This window comes from Ochlerotatus camptorhynchus, unplaced genomic scaffold (genome assembly GCF_037179485.1).
Source record: "Ochlerotatus camptorhynchus isolate MF236.1 unplaced genomic scaffold, CSIRO-AGI_Acam_v1.1 ptg000112l, whole genome shotgun sequence".
Lineage (NCBI taxonomy): Eukaryota > Metazoa > Arthropoda > Insecta > Diptera > Culicidae > Ochlerotatus > Ochlerotatus camptorhynchus.
In genome coordinates, this window is record NW_027040602.1 from 899,477 (window position 1) to 918,458 (window position 18,982).

The 18,982-nt window shown below is 43.2% G+C and overlaps 1 protein-coding gene across 1 annotated transcript; it reads left to right on the forward strand.

The window, feature by feature from the left end:
• Positions 1-7,501: 7,501 nt before the first annotated feature.
• LOC135699559 (FACT complex subunit spt16-like) lies at positions 7,502-8,206 on the forward strand. The gene has a single exon (XM_065219834.1). It carries the CDS (start codon positions 7,502-7,504, stop codon positions 8,204-8,206), a length of 705 nt encoding a protein of 234 aa, XP_065075906.1.
• Positions 8,207-18,982: the final 10,776 nt, after the last annotated feature.

Consider the following 18,982-nt stretch of genomic DNA (forward strand, 5'->3'; position numbering starts at 1 on the left):
GTTTTCTGTTTTATTTTTGAAAAGATTATCAAGGAGGGGTTGACAAAAAGCGTTATTTATGTACTCAAAAACGAATTATTTCAATGAATTTTCCTGTACCAACGAACTTACCTTTTGATGATGACTTACCCCATCCGAAATTGCACTTTCACTTTCCTTATAAATTTCCTCTGCTTTTTACTTTAATTTTTCCCTATCCTTTGCTAGCAACTTCCAGACTCTTTCATCCATCTCCTCATACCTTACAAAATCTTGCTTCAGTGTATCCTTCCACGTAAAGCTAGGTCTACCCTTTTTTTCAAATAAACTTAAATTTATAAACCACTCACGGTCCGCCGGCCGGATATGAACATAAACTTGTATGGAAGTATCGAATAGTCCTCCGGTTCCGAAACTACGTGTAATTGGCAAACTCCAGAGACGTAGACTTAGTATATCCTTGGGAATTAGTTGAGTCACTGTTATAATTTCACCATATTCCACTAATGAATGAATTCCACACTATTTGAAACTGGCAATCGTTTGCTGGGCCGAATGGAAACATTTGAACCGAATCTTAAACCGAATGATAGAAAAAAAAATCCAAGGAGAAAACAAAACTTGACGTCCGTTCACAAGCAAAGCCTACTTCGTGTGAGAGGTTTTGAGGAATGTGTTGTACACATAAAACCTGCATATTTTGCATTCAAAGAGTCACAATGAAGAATGGATGAGATAAAATAATAAAATCGTTTATTTTGACTCTCATAAAGCAATATTCACAGGTTTTATGTGTCAAACATAAACTTTACAACCACTTCTTGTTACTTACAAATACAAAATATCATAATTATGACTCCATAATCCCATAAATATGTTTTCATGCGAAATCAATGGAAGTAGTATGTGGTTTCATTAAATTAGCTAATCCAAAAGATCGAAACGACAATTTTTCATAAATTTCTCTACGCATGATATCAACGCCGCCTTCTGTATATTTGTTCAACTATCAGCATCAGTATCACCAATCTGATTGGCTGGCCATGACATTTCGTAACAGTTTGTGTTTGGCTCTTTCTGATGTTCATATTTTTTTTTAATTCTGGATCGCCCTACCAGTTCTATCCTGAACATAGCTACGAAAATTGAAGTAAACTGCAACACTCTACTTTTTAGTTAGGCACATAAAATTTTAGATTTTAACCTATAAATGCAAATTTAATAAATCCTTATATTCACATTCAATTGATATGCATGAGTCACCAAACTACGGAAATAACGTCAAGTGTAATTTATAAACTCAACAAAACAGAACCGATGCCATTTTGCAGCAAACTTTTCCCTTCAACCTATCACAAAATTTCCACACCGCATTGGACACGTTGCGAATTCTCACCACCGACCGCGTCAATCCCGGCCTTTGACATGCACCTAAAAAAAAAGGCCTACATAGGTACAGACGAGTCATGCACGGCAAACACTCAGTCCCACCGACCGGTGCAGACACAAACCAATGAGACATGGAAAACATCACGATTCCATACAGATATATATGATATTGTTTTTCAATCAAATCGTTTAATAAATTTTATATTTTATTCAGCTCGATTTCACCTTCCGCTATCTCTCGCAAGTTTGTTTTTCTTGTTTTAGTTCTTCTTTTTTTTTCGGCGTTGAAATTTCGTTTCCACTTCAGGATTGGCAGGAACCCCAAAAATCACTGCAATTTATTTGAGCCCACACTCTGAGTTTCCGGGTTTTGCCACTCGAATGTGTTGATAGGTTGTTGAATAATCAGAAATTATTTTCCTGCACTTGCCCAAAGTCGCTGTGGTAAAAGTACACCATCATTGCTCATTTTTGTTTTTTGTTTCAGGCAGCTAAAAAATTTGGGCGAGGTCGGGAAAACGAAGAGAGGCGGGAGCCATCACTATTTAAATGTGTCTTTTGAATATCACGGGTTCTTATCAACGCCTACATTGAGGAAGTGGGGTTGCAAAAAAAAAAATGAATTATATGGAAAAATTAAATACTGATCGTAGTGCTCAATGATTGCAGCTTTCGTCGATCACATGGCCTACGTTGATTGTCAAAAAGTCACTGATATTTGCAACAACCCCATCGGCTGAAAAAGTTGTTTTCCTGAACATCGTACATTTCCACTACATTGAACATTCCGAAGAGTCCAGGGGCTGATTTGCAAAGGACGTCCAACAGAATGTGCAAAACAGACTTTTGAGTGTTTTTTTTTTTCGGAGGTTACACTTTTCCATTGTTTTGGTGGGTGTTTTTTTTTTTCGGGTGGTTGGAGGTTGATATAATAGTGGTGAGACCACCCATGCCACGTGTCGATGGCTGTGTTAATCGAACCCCCTCGGTCACCGTTCAACATCGAGCGCGGTTGAAGCCACTCTAATAGTGGAAACATAGTGATAATGAGAAATAGAACCAGGAAGCGTCAAACGACAATCACTTCAAGTGACATCAGGAAGCATTTTTTTTCCTGCAGATATTTATATTTTTTCCATATAGTTTGATGAAACGCGCAGTGTACAATGTTTGAAAAGTGTCTGGCTGACAAGCTTTAATGGGTTTTGCTTTTGATCGGGGTATTGGTAGATTCGTTTGATGCGAGCAAATTTGGTGAAAAATGCTACGTGAAGAAAGAAAAAAAAACTCACGGGTTGGTTGGCACACAATCGTTTTGCGATTTGTTATTTATAAATTAATCATCTAAATTGATATTTGATTATGAACACGATGGAATTTTCGACGCTTGCAGGATACTGGAGCAAAAAGTTTGAAGAATATTTGCTAGTTCAAAATTGAGTGTTGAAACTTACCTGCAATTTTATCGTTCGACAGTCGAGTACTTTATCTTTCTAGAATACAAAGATAACAATTAAAGTACACATTTTCAGCTGGTTGTTGTTATCGTCAATTTTGAAAATAATGTCGATTATATGTTTCAATGTGAATCCTTTAAAAATACTAAGATGTGTGAGTCAACTTTACAACCCCCGGCTCTCCACTGCTCTTTCTATCTGTATTGAGGTTTCCAGCAAACGTGACAAATTTGAACGAATTTGGTTACTATCTGGATTTTATTGCATGGCCAAGGTATTCGAATGGATGGTGAACCGTCGACTCAAGATGTTCCTTGAGACCAACAGCTTGCTCGACCACCGACAACATGCCTTTCGACAAGGTTTCGGTATGTCCACGTACTTTGCCACTTTGGGGGACGTCCTCAAGGAAGCCTACGACCAGAAACACCACGTTGCAATCATCTCATTGGACATCTCCAAGGCCTTCAACCGGACGTGGATGCCAGCCGTCCTGGAAAAACTTACAAACTGGGGCTTGCAGGGGCATATGATGTATTTCATACGAAACTTCTTGACCGACCGGTCATTCCATGTATTGGTGGGGAATACGCAGTCGAAAAGTTTTAGCGAGGAGATCGGAGTCCCTCAAGGCTCCGTTATCGCAGTTACGTTGTTTCTGGTGGCAATGAACGGGGTATTTGACCGGCTACTTTGGCGCATTTACATATTTGTTTACGCTGACGATGTGCTGATTGTGGCCACCGGTCCCACACAGATCCGAACCCTACGGCAAGCGTCAAATGGACCGACTTGATAAGTTTCCAGCTGTCCGCCAGGAAGAGCATCCGATGCCATGTATGTCCGTCTCATCACCGAGTCAATAGCACCCCAATTACGATCCACGACCAAGCCATTCCAACCAGGAAAACAGTTCGCGTTCTCAGCGTACTGATCGACCGAACGCTCTCCTTCGACCAGCATTTCCAACAGATCAAAAAGGACTGCCGCAGTAGACTCAACCTCGTTAAAACGATCTCTCGGCCTCACCGGTCCAACAACCGCGATGTTCGGTTCCGGGTGGCGCGAGCCATCATCATCGACAGTAGGTTGCTTTACAGGACGGAAATAACTTGTATCGACTCCGAGAAGCTGGTTAGAACCCTAGCACCGGTCTAAAACAGCTACATCCGCATCATATCTGGTCTCCTGCCATCAACTCCACAGCAGACGCCGCATGCACCGAAGTGGGTCTTCTTCCTTTTGGCTTCTGCTTGAATGCATGTATTGCCACAAAAACCACCGCTTTTTCCGCAAAGACCTCCGGAAGCAATAGGATCTTTCTCCTCGACGAGGGGAACAGAGTCCTCCGCACGGCCACCGACATCGACCTCCCACCAGTGGCCAAAGTCCATTGGCATGGAGAGAAAACTTGGCACTCTTCAAGAATCCAATTGGACAATCGGATCAATACCGCTTCAATGCAGGGGATGCATCCGTGATTCTGTGCAGATCGGTCGCCGAGTTACTTGGGTTCAACTATGCCGACCACGTACACCGTTACACCGACGGCTCCCGATCGATAAGCGGAGAAGGTATCGGAATTTCCGGAGACGGTATTGCAGTCTTCCTCCACAGTGCTCGTTTTTTTCGGCCGATGCTGCAGTGATCTTCCGTGCCGCTACGACGCCAGCCAACAAACCGATACTTATCTTAACCGACTCACACAGCGTCGTTCAAGCGATCACCTCGGAAGCACCAAAACACCCATGGATCCAGGCTATTATCAAGTACGCCCCACCGAACACCGTGTACACACTGATTTCCGGACACTGCGGAGTGCCAGGTAACGAGTCTACTGATCACCTTGCCGGAGCCGGGACATCGGGTCCCAGACTCACCGACAAGGTACCCCTAGAGGACGTCAGACGGTGGATCATGCGGACCATTCGAGCGGCATGGGAGGCCGAGTGGTTCCGCAAAAGAACTGCCTTCATCCGCAAAGTTAAAGGGTCAACTGACGCATAAAGCGAACTGGACAACCTGAGGGATCAACGCGTGATTTTGCGGCTTCGGACCGGGCACACCAAACTCTACTATAACTATGGTGGCCTACCGTTCCGCAGAAGCTGCATAATCTGCGGGGTACCTTACACCGTCGAACACATCCTGTGCAACTGCCCGGAGGTCCAAAATCTTCGGGAGTGGCTCTGCCTAACTTCCAGCATCAGGGATCTGCTCTGGAATGATACTCAGGCCTCGGCAGCATTAGCAACCTTCTTAAAAGAAGCCAAATTATACCACTTGGTATAGCAGGAATTCCTTTCGGCCGTCAGGACATCTCAGCTGGATGGATTTCCCCTATTGGATCCATGCCAGCTGAGCTCTGTTTTGTTTGGATTATTATTATTTTTATATCTTTATTAAGGAGACTTTCAGCCCTGGGCTGGTTCGTCTCCAAGTTTCGATTATTTGTTTGTAGCTTGTTTTAAATCATTTTGTTTTCTGTTTGTCCTCTGTTTCACTATTTTATATATTTTTATTTTTCCATATAAGTTGCAGTGCCAGCAACCAAAGTTATTTACGAAATGTTAATATACCATGCATTTAGAGGTTACTTATACTCATTCTGAGGCCTCTCCTTTCTCTGGAGATGAACTAGCCATAGGCTAAAAATCTCCTTAATTAAAAAAAAAAACTATCTGGATTTGCGGGAGAACTTTTAAGTTTGTATGGGAAACGGAACGAATATATTAATTTGTTTGGCGAAAATTTGAAAATTGTTACCATAACTCAAATTAGGCGTAGCCAAATTCGTTCAAACTTGGCACAGTTGTTGGGAATGTAAATGCAGATATAAAGAGCAGGGGTTGTGATCCACCATACAAACTTGACCCACACTAATTATCTTTCATCGTTTCAGTCCCATATTTTCTTAGGACATTTTTGAAACTTTTAAATGAATTTGGTTCTTGAAGTACAAAAATGAATACCATTTTTTTTGGGATGATCTAGGGCGTCCAAATTATTCTGGAGTTTTGATCCTCATATTTTTAGGTTCAAATGCGACGTATAGGTTATTTTATCGAGTGATATATATTCAAAAATCCTCGGAGAGCTTAAATACATCATTTGAAATACAAAACAGCATATACAAATTTCCAAATCATCCTGGAAAATTGATCTTGAACTACCTTAAAAATTGGTCGATGGAAAGCTACGATTTTTTTTTTGTAAAATACGAATATTATGGTATATATGGCAACCCGGTATTTCTGACAGCTTGAATGTTTTGGTTTGCAATCGCAAAAATAACATCGGTCTGGCAACAACAAAAGGAGGAATGCTGGTGAAATGGACCATGAGCGGTCTCAGCCGTCCAACAGGACACAACAAAAAAAAAAGGCCGGAGAGCAATCGAAAGTGTTCCCGCATCGAAAACCGTTGGTTGCTACAGTTGAACGGCCCCGAAAATGTCGAATATCGTGCTCGATAAGGATTCCTTCTACTGACGAATAAAACGCCTCTACGCCAACTGGAAGGAACCAGAGTTTTCCCACGTTCGCTGCAGAAGATGGATTGGAGAGATCGAAGTAGTCCGCGCTTGAAGACTGACGTGTGAATTTTTGCTGCGTGTTTTTCTTCCGCTGATTTATCAATTTTAACTTAATGTCTGTATTGCTTGTAAAATGTCGCGAAGCTATTAAATCAATGTTTAAAAGTGCATAATAGATACGCGTGTGAATTGTGTACCAGATGAGTGAGATTCAAAGCTCTTGCCGGGTAGCATGAGCAGATGGCTAATGGGGCACGAAGCAGAGGGTTGCCAATATGGATGTTTCGTTGAGTTCCGTTTCCCGAAATGTGCAGCCACGGGGGATCGTCGAAAGCCTGGAGTAGGTGTATTTTGCAAGATTCATCCATGTAACATGTTGGAAGAAGCAAACAATGATATGTTTAGGTCTTTTCTATTATAAATCACTTCAATCAGTATTAGTTTACCAGAACGATCCCTGCTGCAAACCTTTCTCCACATCCAACATAGAATAGAATGATGATGGTCCCACCTCTTACCCCTACAATGGTATGAGCGGGACGATTTATCTTTAAGATAAATAAATATGTCATTTTAACCAGGTTAGCAAACAAAATCGAACTGGTTACAGTTACAGATATAAATTCCCTCTAGAGTTTACAGTTGCTTCACAGCAATATAAATGTGAAAAAGCTCAGGCGTCCCCCTCTTAGTTCGCCTTTTTGTCCACCTAAAATATTCATAAGTATTACAAGCAATCAAGAGTTAATGAACAATCAACAAAGCATCCTATTAAGAAAATTCGGTAAGATCATTCCATTGCATTATTTTATGATTCTTTAATATTGTATAAATATTTACATATTACACACAACTACACATAGTAACTCGGAGCGTTTGGTACGGTATGTCCACGCATCCTTCCACCCCTGTAGATTCAAGAAATGTTCCCATTCATTTTCAAGAATCATCTTTGCGGCAAATACAACGCAGTAGGCCTGGCCGTATTGATGTTTATATTATATCTCAGATATGCTGTAAACATCAATTAGACAAGAACAATGATTAGACCTAATCATTTTCCAGGATGCTTTGTCGTACTGGCTGCGTTTGTATTAGATTAGATTAGATTAGATTAGATTAGATTAGTTAGCTGCAGAAGATGGGTTGTATTCTGACGGCGGTTGGCGTAGACGAGGAAACCACCTACAGCAAATCCACCTCGCTGCAGACCAAGCTGCTGGGATATGAGCTGACCGATACGATGACGGTTCTGTGCGAAAAGTCCATCTTTTTCCTGACCAGCAGGAAGAAGATCGACTTCTTGAAGCAGATCGAGAAGGATAGTGAGGAGGGCATTCCGTCCGTGAAACTGTTGGTTCGGGATAAGAACGACAAAGACAAGGCCAATTTTGAAAAGCTGCTGGTGGCGATCAAGGGATCCAAGGATGGCAAAACGTTGGGCGTCTTCTCCAAGGACAACTTCCCGGGTGAATTCTGTGAATCGTGGCGAGCCTTCGTCAAGGGCAAGAGCTTCGACACCGTGGACATCAGCGTCCCAATCGGGTACATCATGTGCTCCAAGGAGGACCCCGAGGTTATCACCATCAAGAAGGCCTGCCTGGTGACGGTAGACGTATTTAACAAGTACCTCAAGGATCACATCATGGAGGTTATCGATGCTGATAAGAAATTAAAACATACCAAACCAACTACCTACCTACCTACCTGGCAGCCAGGTGGCAATTATAGCTTGAATTTCAATGTTTTCAGCGACAAGAACTATCTGCACTTCGGATCGATCATCTTTATCTGCACTCTCGGATCGATCCTACTGCTCCAATGTCGTCCGAACGATGCTGGTTAATCCGACGGAAACGATTCAGAAGCACTACACCTTTCTGCTCAATCTGAAAAAGGAATTGCTGAAGGTGATAATTCTGGGCAAGAAGCTCTCGGAGGTTGTCGACGTCGGAATGGATTATGCCAAGAAGGAGGATCCCAAGCTAAGACGTTCGATTTTGCCATCGGGTTGGAGTTCCGGGAGAATTCGATTCGAAGTAACAATTTGGGTTTTATGAAGGTTCTGTAGACCATGATTAAGATTTGTAGAGTGCTTTAAAACCACAATAAAACTTGCAATGTTACTTGGGTAGTACCTCAACCAGTGAAATTCGATTTAAAATTGTAAGTTAATTAGGTTGAGTGGAAGCAATAAAGATTCAGTGTGATTGTGCCGTGAAAAGTAGTTCGGTACTGTTCAAGTGAGTTTGGTTTGGTAAATGACCAATTGACCGATTGCTGGGGATTTGTTGCTGAAAAGTTGGGTCCTTACAAGGCCACATCTTGCCACTCTCGAGCCTGGTCCTCTACCAAACCAAACTCACTTGAACAATACCGAGCTACTTTTCATGGCACAATCACACGGAATTTGTATTGTTTCCACTCAACCTCATTAACTTGCATTTTTAAATCGAATTTCACTGGTTGCATAGGCGTAGCCAGATAGGGGCAGGGGGGGGGCGACTGCCCCCCCTAAACTCGGCAACACAAAGGCTTTCGAGGAAATGGCGTTCGGTGAAATGGCATTCGGCCAAATTTTCCATGGTAATTTTTTTTTTCGCCCCTCCCTAGCTCGAAACCTGGCTACGCCCTTGGGTTGAGGTACTACCCAAGTAACATTGCAAGTTTTATTGTGGTTTTAAAGCACTCTACAAATCTTAATCATGGTCTACAGAACCTTCATAAAACCCAAATTGTTACTTGGGTACGATCGAATTCTCCCGGAACTCCAACCCGATGGCAAAATCGAACGTCTTAGCTTGGGATCCTCCTTCTTGGCATAATCCATTCCGACGTCGATTTTATGTTACACATATCCGAAAATAAAACTACTATTTTACTTAATTCTAATTTAAACAGCAATATGACTTCAAATTTACATACGTCACATCATTGGTGCCCTTCACCGCCATCAAAGCATATCCATCGTTGCCCCAGTAGTTAGGCCAGGAGTTCTTGATTAGCCAGTAGTCTTCTCCTTTGAGTTTTCCGTATTCAACCACCACCACTGAAAGACTTATGACTGGCATCATGACAAACGACAGCTGACTGAGAAGTGAATTTCTGGTCTGAGTTCCTCTGAAATACACAGTCAAACAGCACGTAATGTTGTGAACAACTTCAATGACAGCTGTCCAGCAGTGCTCCCATTTTATTTAACGAACAATCCAATGCCTAAGAGATTGTGCCGAAGATGTGCAGATGGATGTGCCCAAACTGCGCCGAATCTACTGTCGGCACTCTGTGCTGAGTTACATACCCCTTGGAAATTAATAAATTATTTAAAAAACCTTCCGACGACCTCAGTACAGAATTTGTTCATGCGGTAGAACATTTCAAATTCTACATACTTTTTTATGCAAATCTGTAAAAGATTCTAACATTTTCTGACTGGGTGTATACAGTTGTAAGTATTAATACTGATACAATATATTTATGCTGCTCAAAACCTAAACGGTCTGGAAAGGCTTGGGCATTTTCACCGGTTGCCAGATTTCTATATCAAAAATCTATGTGCCAGACCTCACTTAGCTCAGTCGGTGAAGGCACAGCTACAAAGTAAGACCATGCTGGAGGTGGCTGGGTTCGATTCCCGGTCCAGTCTAGGAATTTTTCGGGTTGGAAAATTTCTCGACTTCCCTGGGCATAGAAGTATGATTGGACTTGCCACACAATTATACTAATGCAAAAATGGTACAGGCATCGAAAGCTCTCAATTAATAACTGTGGAAGTGCATCTAGAACACTAAGTTGAGAGCACGCCATAAGCTAGTATGCCATACGCAATAAGCTTGAAATGCGAGGAAGAAGAAGATGTGCCAGTTTTCCGGATTTAGCATCCACCTGAATATGAATATAGTCTGTTTAATCCATTATTGTGAAACCCTCTTCCGTACAGACTTAGAAAGGTCTCAATTAGGTTTTTAAGAGTATTAAGGTAATGCATATTCATAATATGCGTTAAAAATGGAACCGAAATCCAAAATTTCATTTTACGCTGGACCAATTTTAAATAATTGCGATTACATTAGCAAAAATCACCATCTTAGCAACCTTTGGTGTTGTTATGGGATCGAGCTGTCAGTGTGTTAGATTCATGTCAAACAGTGAAGTTATACTTTTGCTTTAAATCTTGATGAAATTCTATGGGTTCAAAAAAAAATCATTGTGCTCTCGGTAACCGATAATTTTTTTCGAAATTGCAGAACCCAATTATCAACTGTGACTCCGTTCTAAGAATACTTTTAAAACAGGCGTAAAGTTTCAGCTGGGACCTAATCGCTAAAGCAGAAGAACGCCATTCTTTTAGCAATAAAACATCGAAACGTTGTTATTTTTATTAAACATTCCACACTTCAGTGAGTTATTTTCAAAAAGGCAAATCCAGCTATTCACCTAGAGGAGAAAAAAATGAAGCACGACAGTGCACCTGAAATATTTTTCCCGATGTGCTACTCCTAAACTCATGCCTCGGTGCATCTTACACCCATACCTGAGGGAACCGAGTCTGTGCTCCATCAAAACGATCCATAACCATTCTTTTTGCCTAGGTTTACCAGACCAGGTCCACTCTCAGGCATATGGCCTATCGTTTCCATTCGCCGTCCGACGACACACGTCCAGTCAGAGCAGCAGAGGCGGGCGAAATCAATTAACACTCCATAGAATTTGGATCGGACTCGGGACCATCCCGCCATCATTATTATGAGATTGAAAGTTTTAGCTCCCCGGTATGGATCGGATCGAAACAATGTTTTCCGGTGTTCCCGGGGTTGGTTCGGGGCCGGTGGGGGCGACGGATCGGTAAAGCAAACATGGTACATTTTTTAGAGAGGCAGAATAGGGAACTTTAGTGTCCGTACATTCTGCCCACGTCCGAATGGGGATATCGTCCGGAATGGATGAAACGAATGCGGTCAGAAATGCTGCAGTGTTGTTTAATTTTCATTTAAAACCGTTATTGAAATGAGATCAATTAAATTGTTTATTAAATGGAGAATGCTTACGAGCGGTCGGTGGATCGAGTCTTTTGGTTTTCCGTTTTTTGCTCCTCCAACATACAGGATGATGAAACAATGAGCGAAAATGAACAGTTGATGGAAGTGGCACATTTTTGAATTTCATGAAATTTTAACCGTGTCTATATAATTCTGAAACAGACAACAATTAGCTTCGCTTGTTAAAGTGATTGCATCAACAAATCCTGAATTTAATTTCAATAAATCGTCTGCCCGTCCAGGAGGATGTTGTTTCACATCCATTCGCACGCAACAAACCAACAACAACGTGAACCATCAACCGGGCAATAAATACAAATTAAATTAATGTCATCTGACCGCACGTGAGTAAAACTGCAATTAGTACCGTCACACACATTTCAAATCGAAGCAACCAGAATTGGGCTTTCGATTCCCTTCAACTGTCATTCCCTCAAACTCCATCCACCGCACCTCACCGGTTCAAGCCCACAGCAAATTAAAAACATTTGTTCAATCAAGCCAATTTGATGAGGTGGCAAACGAGTAGATAGGTAGGTACTTCAGTGTACAGCCAGCAAAAAGTAGCATACATCGACAGAAAAAAAGTAAAACCGAGAGTCAATTCCAACCGCCCATTGGGTAATCGTGTTACAGTTAACTTCAACTTTTGCGAGTCGATCTAGTGAGCTGTGTGTTGTGAAAGAGTAGGGGGGAAAAGTTTCAAACTGACAGAACGACACCCAGCACAAAACTCAGGAGGCGCATGCAAAAGGAGCCGCTTGATTGATTTGAGCCTGGGCAGCTGAGATCAACACGCTGAACACTGTTGTTGGTTGGTGGGTGCAAGGATTAAGTGAGGAGTGGAAAGTGTCGGTGGAAAAATGCATCACCACCAGTACTCGGAACGACAAACTTCCGCTCGATTAATCATTGCTGCGGCTTGGGTGCTGTTGCTGCTGCAGTTGCTGTCGGTGACGGTAATTAAATGTTTTAGTTTTCTGCATGGGCAGAGTTCAGAAGTGGTTTATTCAAACTATTAGAAACTGGATAATTACCTTTGGCGTGTTCCATTGCAGGGATGCGTTCGGATGGTGGCAGCGGAGGCAGGAGGCGATGGAGATCCGCAGTTGAATGCGATATATTTTAGCGTGTTGATGAGCGAAGGGATGGACGTGAATTCTCGGGCAGAGCTGTTACAGAGGGCGCTGGATGGCGTTCAGGTTCGCATGGAGAGGCTTGGAACACGTAACGCGGAGATTGAGCAACAATTGGCCCAAGTACTTTTGTTGATTCATCAATATCTGGTCAAGCTACCGCTGAGTAACAAAACTAGATCGGCGATGTACGAACGATTGTTGGAGATTATTAAACCAATAATAACAGAGGAAGCCAATTCTGGACTAAACAGATTTTAATTGATTTTATTTGATTACCTCTCCATTATTCGGAGGCCTCTTATAACTATTATGTTTATCGATATTTTATTTATTTACTGTCGTCAATAACATGTAGACCGGTTTGTTACATCAATAATTACATTCTTTGTTTTTAACAATAATGACGAATAAAAATAACATATCAAATAAATAAAGCAGTGTTTGCCTCAGTAATATTATATTTTTACGTGCTTAAATAACGAATTAAATTGATCGAGATCCGTACACCTCATATGAAAAGTAGGTGTTTTGCAAATGCCCCACGCTACCTATGTGAATGGAATAAGTAATAATCTGCATGGGTTTATCTCCTTTTCACGCACCCAGATTTTCCAAAAAATAGGTATAACAAATAAAATCACCCATTGATTGAATAAATCTCATCGCAGATCGAAATCCTCCCCACCCCCCACAAGTCATCACCAACCGCAAACTTCGCAAGTCAAATCCACCCACACAAACCCGGTTACCTGCCGTACCGTGGGATCTACATATTTTTGTCGTTCTCCGCCCGTGTGCTTCTGCTGCAAATTCATTAGATCTGAAATATATGCATCTCCTCGGAAGGACCACCATTTCTTCCACGTCACCGTCATCATCATCATCCTCATCCTGTGGTCGTCCCTCGTTTTCCCATTGCATTGCATCATCGCCTACTAAACGAGAGACCGGAACAGAGCCAGAGCTTCAATATCACCGGCACAGCCAACTCCGATCCGACCCTACAGAGGACGAGTGGTGAGTGAAGAACAAAAAGACGATCCAAGCAAGCGGAAACAAAATTATCATCATAATACCGTATCCTTATCCTTATCACATATTGTTATATTCATGAGGGCAAACAGCACCTCTGCCCTTCGTCTTTGTGTGGTTCCTTCGTCCCCTTATTTGGTTGATGTTCTGGAGAAGCCTTCGCCGCCGCCTAAAGAAGGATCTTCGGATGGTTGGTTCGAATTCTTGCTTCCCTGCATGTGATCGCTTTCCCTCTCTTTCTCGGTCTGTTTGCGAGTGTTTGTGCTGTCAAAGCGAGAGGTCGGATCGGAGCCTAAAACTACCCGAGAGCGATAACTATAAAGTTTTGAAATTGATATGTGTAGAAATTTGCATACTGCCATGAATCCTGCCGTTGGTTGCTCCCTGCTTCCTCGACTTCTCGCCAAGCAAACCACACGTACCTCGAATAGATGTACGTGAAAATTTCTGACTTTCTTGGGAAATTGGAATGGAAAATGGTTCACGGGACGGGGCGGGATGGAAAGGCGCACATTCATGTAAGGGCAGGAATTTGACACATGAGCTGAATTCTTCACAGCTCACTGATTCGCCTGAAATAATTTGTGCAATGTGTAAAGTCGTTTGACTGCTTCAGTGCGCGCAGTCAAGTCTTTTGCATGCATGCCCCCGGCTCGGTTCACTTGTCGTTAATTCGAGGTGCTCATCAATTTACTTTCTTTTGTGGTGTGCGATGGGGTGCACTTTTCACACGTCACCACCATTAATTTACTGAACTGGTGTAAGGGCAATTTCACGCACTTTCACACATTTGAGTTTATTGGCGTGGAAGACAAAGACGCTTTGATTGATATCCGCGTCGTTAACTTTTGCTTGGTTCAGTAGGCCACGCGATGACACAAGAGCATTAGGTGCCTACTTCGATTTACATTAGTATTTTGCCAATCGATACCAAAGCCTCGTGTTTGTTTGTGATTTAATTTAACAATTGTTTATTGAACAGAAGCCATAATTTCCTATAACCTCAAGACCCACAAATGCTTCCCACATTAGCAGAATCGAAAAATGTAAACGATCCAGAGCCGGAAAGGACACATCTAGATGTACGTACGGTGATGATTTGACAAGTCTAGTTTTGCGGTTCACTTGGCTTTCCACGGTGCGATGCCTCGGCACTCGGGGAGAGGATGATGGAGATATGTGGGCAGCCTGTAGAGATGGGAACCAACTTGATAGACAGAATTTAGTTGCTGGAAGGCTAATGGATTCGATCCTTTTTTCGGAAATCTTGACACGAAGGGCAAATGAGGGTGATGTGTACACCATGCTTTCATACATACGAACACTTATACGGCACAAAAGACTTGAACGTAACAAAAATCCAACAGATCGAAGGAGGCGGTGTGTGGTGCGGGATGAAACAATCAGGAATAGGAAAAAATACGGATTTTTTTTTTCGCCGCCTCCTCTGATTGGCACTTGCCTTGGCAGCTCAATCTCGTTTTGGTGTGTGCTCTCTTTGCACTCTACGCTGAGGCCGATTGAACCGACCGAGGGAGCAAATGGCGATGGCCCGGCCCGGTGGAGGATAAAATGTGTATGCGGTTGTAGGCGATATCCTCCTATCCGTCCGTGTGCCAAACGGTACATATTGGAGAAGAAAATGTGAAAAATGTGATATCCAAATTAATCAATCAATCATTGTTGGTTTTATCGATGAGTGTGTACTTTTTATTTTCGATTTCGGTTGCTAGCCGATGGATGGGTGGAGGAGGATGTCAGCATTTGATTTCCATGAAATTGGTACTTTGCGCTATCCGGTGATGGGATGGAACATAAATCATCGATCGGATAGAGTGTTTGATAGCTTGATGTGGCAGCAATTGCAGTTTTGGTGGATTTAGAGCACTTCACTTACTGGAGCTTGGTGGTAGCTCTTTTGAAATGGTATTATGTTGTTACATTTTGCTTTACTTGGATTATTTTTTTTTCCTTCATCCCAGCAATATTATACAACTCAGTAACCCATAACTACCAGACACAAGTCTTGACATTGACCGCGTGTACATCACTCCTATTAAGTATATGCAAAACCCGCAGTGAAACTTTCTCGTGAGGTCATTCGACTCGGCAGTTTGCTTTGCAAAGCCTCCTTTTCCACCTTCGCCGAATAACGGTTTCAGCCATCTGTTTCGACTTGACGCATGTCGTCCGACCTTCTTTCAATTCAAAGCAAACTCCCGCCAGCAAGGACACACTATCGAACGAGTATTCCGAAATTGGCGTTATCCAAGAAGTTTGAGTTCGCTGATCCTAACCCTTAAAGGTGAATGGTTGGCTGCTAACCGCTCACCCCTGTCCTGGAGAGGAAAATTTATATATGACCAACCTCCGGAGTCGTCCGTTGGGTGCCGCGCTGTTTTCATAAACAGGCACCCAGCAGAAAACTTCAAAATGTCTAGTAGAATAAATGACGTGCCGCCTTCGTTCGGTTCATATACGGTCCCATACCTGCACTAGGTGTATGTTATGCTACGGTTTAAAGTATAAAGTATAGTTTGCCAGTTCACCAGCTGGACTACTAAGGTGGATTGCCTTCCCCTCTCAAATGAACTCGATGACGGGCATGATTCCAGGGTGGAAGAATGGCGTTTGTTGAAGGGTTTGTTAGTCAGTTGGCTCCACACGACGACACGATATGCAATGCACATATCTACCTACACAATTTCTGTTTTTGCGCCGAAAAACATGGCACGGGAATGTTGGACAGGTTGAAACTCGAAAATTCCAGGATAAACATGTCAAACCGTTGCGAAATGGTAACATGAAAACCATAAAATTTGCCAATATAAGAATAAATATCTTTTTCCATGGTTGCTTTCCGAACAAAGAGAGGCAAAGGTGGCAACAAATTAAGATGAATACCCGTTCTGGCTTCTTGTAACATATCTGCTAAGGATAGAGCCATTTTCACGCTCTACCACTTATACTGACTGTTGTTATGTTGTAGTTGGCTTTGGCCATGCAGAATCAAGAACAGAACATCTATATAGCAACAATCCGGTGGGGCTGCTTAATGAAATTGTTCTCATTCGCACCCAGAGCCAAAGTAACCGAGTCAGGTCTGCTGAATAGTAAAACAACCGACCCGGACACTACCTCCTTGAATCCATCCGACATCGTGAATCAACTGAGCATGGATGCTCTTCGATGAGGAACACGATAAAATTTGGATATTTGCAAAGCGGGTCTCAACTTTTTTTTTCGAATGGCGTACCCCTTATCAAAGAATCTTCAAAAAATATATAAAGAAAGAGATATGGATGATCCTAATTAGCGATTTCCTTTTAATTCCACTACCGTAATTGGTTATCCTTGACAGATACGTGAGTTTCGTCTACAATGCGCAAACTTCTGCAGTTTCCTGTACTAATACTCCATTGAAGGAACCATCGCATTTTGATATCTTTTGACATCATTCGATTACGCGCGCGCACGCTGGAGCACATAAGGGACTTATCAACTTAGCGAAGCCTAGCTGGGATCATCCCACCGCCTGCTAAGGCTGTGGAGTACAGCCTTCCTGGCTCTTCATAGGAAGTTAAAAAGAACATTTAACATTGAACAGAACAAGACGGCACCGTGACGAGGTCCAAAGGCTCATCCCGTGTGGAACCGTCCCGACAGCCGGAAGAAGACTTACAAACAGAAAATGACAAGGTACTGACTACTAACAAAAATCCGAACAAAACAGAGCTCAGCTGAATGGGTTCAAAAGGGGGCTACCATCCAGCTAAGATGTCCCGACGGCCGAAAGAAAATCTGCTAACTAACTAAATGGTAAAAGTTTGGTTCTTTGAGGAATGTGAAGAGAGCTGCAGATGCCGGAGTGTCGTCCCCAAGCAGGTCCTTGATGCTGGAGGTGAGATCGAAGGAAACCCGAAGATCCTGGAACTCTGGAGAGTTACACAGGATGTGTTCCACTGTGTAGGGAACACCGCAGATGACACAGCTTCTCCGGAACGGAAGCCCACCGTAGTTGTAGTACAGCTTGGTGTGCCCCGTCCGCAGCCGCGATATAACCCGTTGGTCTCTCAGGTTGTCCATTCCACTCCAGGCCTCGGTTGTCGCCTTGCTCTATCGGATGAAAGTGGTCCTGGACTGGTACCACTCGGCTTCCCACGCCACTCGGAAGATTTTTGAAGGTTGTAAATCCTGCAGAGGTACCTTGTCTGAGAAACCTAGACCCGAAGGCCCTATTCCGGCAAGTTGATCTGCTGATTCATTCCCGGAACTCCGCAATGTCCGGGTATCCATGTGTAGACCGTGTTCTGTGGTGCATATTTTATGATCGCCTGGATCCAGTGATGTTTAGGTGTTTCCGAAGCCAGACCTTGGATGACACTGTGCGAGTCCGTTAGAATCAGAATGGGCTTGTTGGCCGGTATTGTTGCAGCACGCAAGATAGCGGCAGCCTCAGCTGAGAATACCGAGCATTACGGGGGAAGACTGTTCGATTCCGACTCCGTTGCTTGACTGTGAGCCATCTGTGTATCGGTGAGTGTGATTGGCATTGTTGGTTTCGAGTAACTCCACCACTGATCGACGGAGTACTATCGACGCATCCCCTGCTCTGAAACGTTCTTTAATTCGAATGTCCAATATAATACGCGGAGAGTGCTAACTTATCTCTCCATGCCAATGGACTTTGGCCACTGGGGGAAGGTCGGTGTTGGCGGCCGTGCGGAGGACTCTATTTCCCTCCTCGAGGAGGAAGACCCTTTGAGAGCAGTGGCTTTCGTGGCGATGTTGATGTGTAGACGGTACCGGAAAGGGAGGAGACCTGCTTCAACACAGTCAGCGTCTGCTGGAGTGGAAGGCAGGAGAACAGATACGATCCGGACGTTGTTATTGTAACCCGGGCTAAAGTTTTTGCTAGTTTCTCCGAGGCGATACATGTGATTTCGGTCCCGTAGAATAACCTACTATCAATGATTGCTCGCGCCACGTGGAAACGGATTTCCCGGTTGTTGGAGCGGTGAGGACGGGAAATGGTCTTGATTAGGCTCAATCTGCTGCGGCAGTCATTTTTCACCTGTTGAAAGTGCTGAGCGAAAGAAAGCGTTCGGTCAAGCAGGACGCCAAGAAAGCGTACGGTTTTCCTGGTCGGTACCGCTTGATCATGGATCATGATTGGGGTACTGTTGACTCGGTGTTGAGTTGGGCAGATATGGCATCGAATGCTTTTTCTGGCCGACAGCTGGAAGCCCACTGCTTCAGTCCATCTGACGACGGCGGATACCGCCGCTTGCGCCTGCCGTTTTGTTTTCACGGGTGTGGGTCCGGTGGTTACAATCAGCACGTCATCGGCGTAAACGAATTACCCCATTCATCACCACCAAGAAGAGGGTAACAGCTATCACGGACCCTTGC

What these genes read in the sequence shown, in the direction of transcription:
- LOC135699559 (XM_065219834.1), top strand. Translation starts at nt 7,502, where the DNA reads ATGGGTTGTATTCTGACGGCGGTTGGCGTAGACGAGGAAACCACCTAC.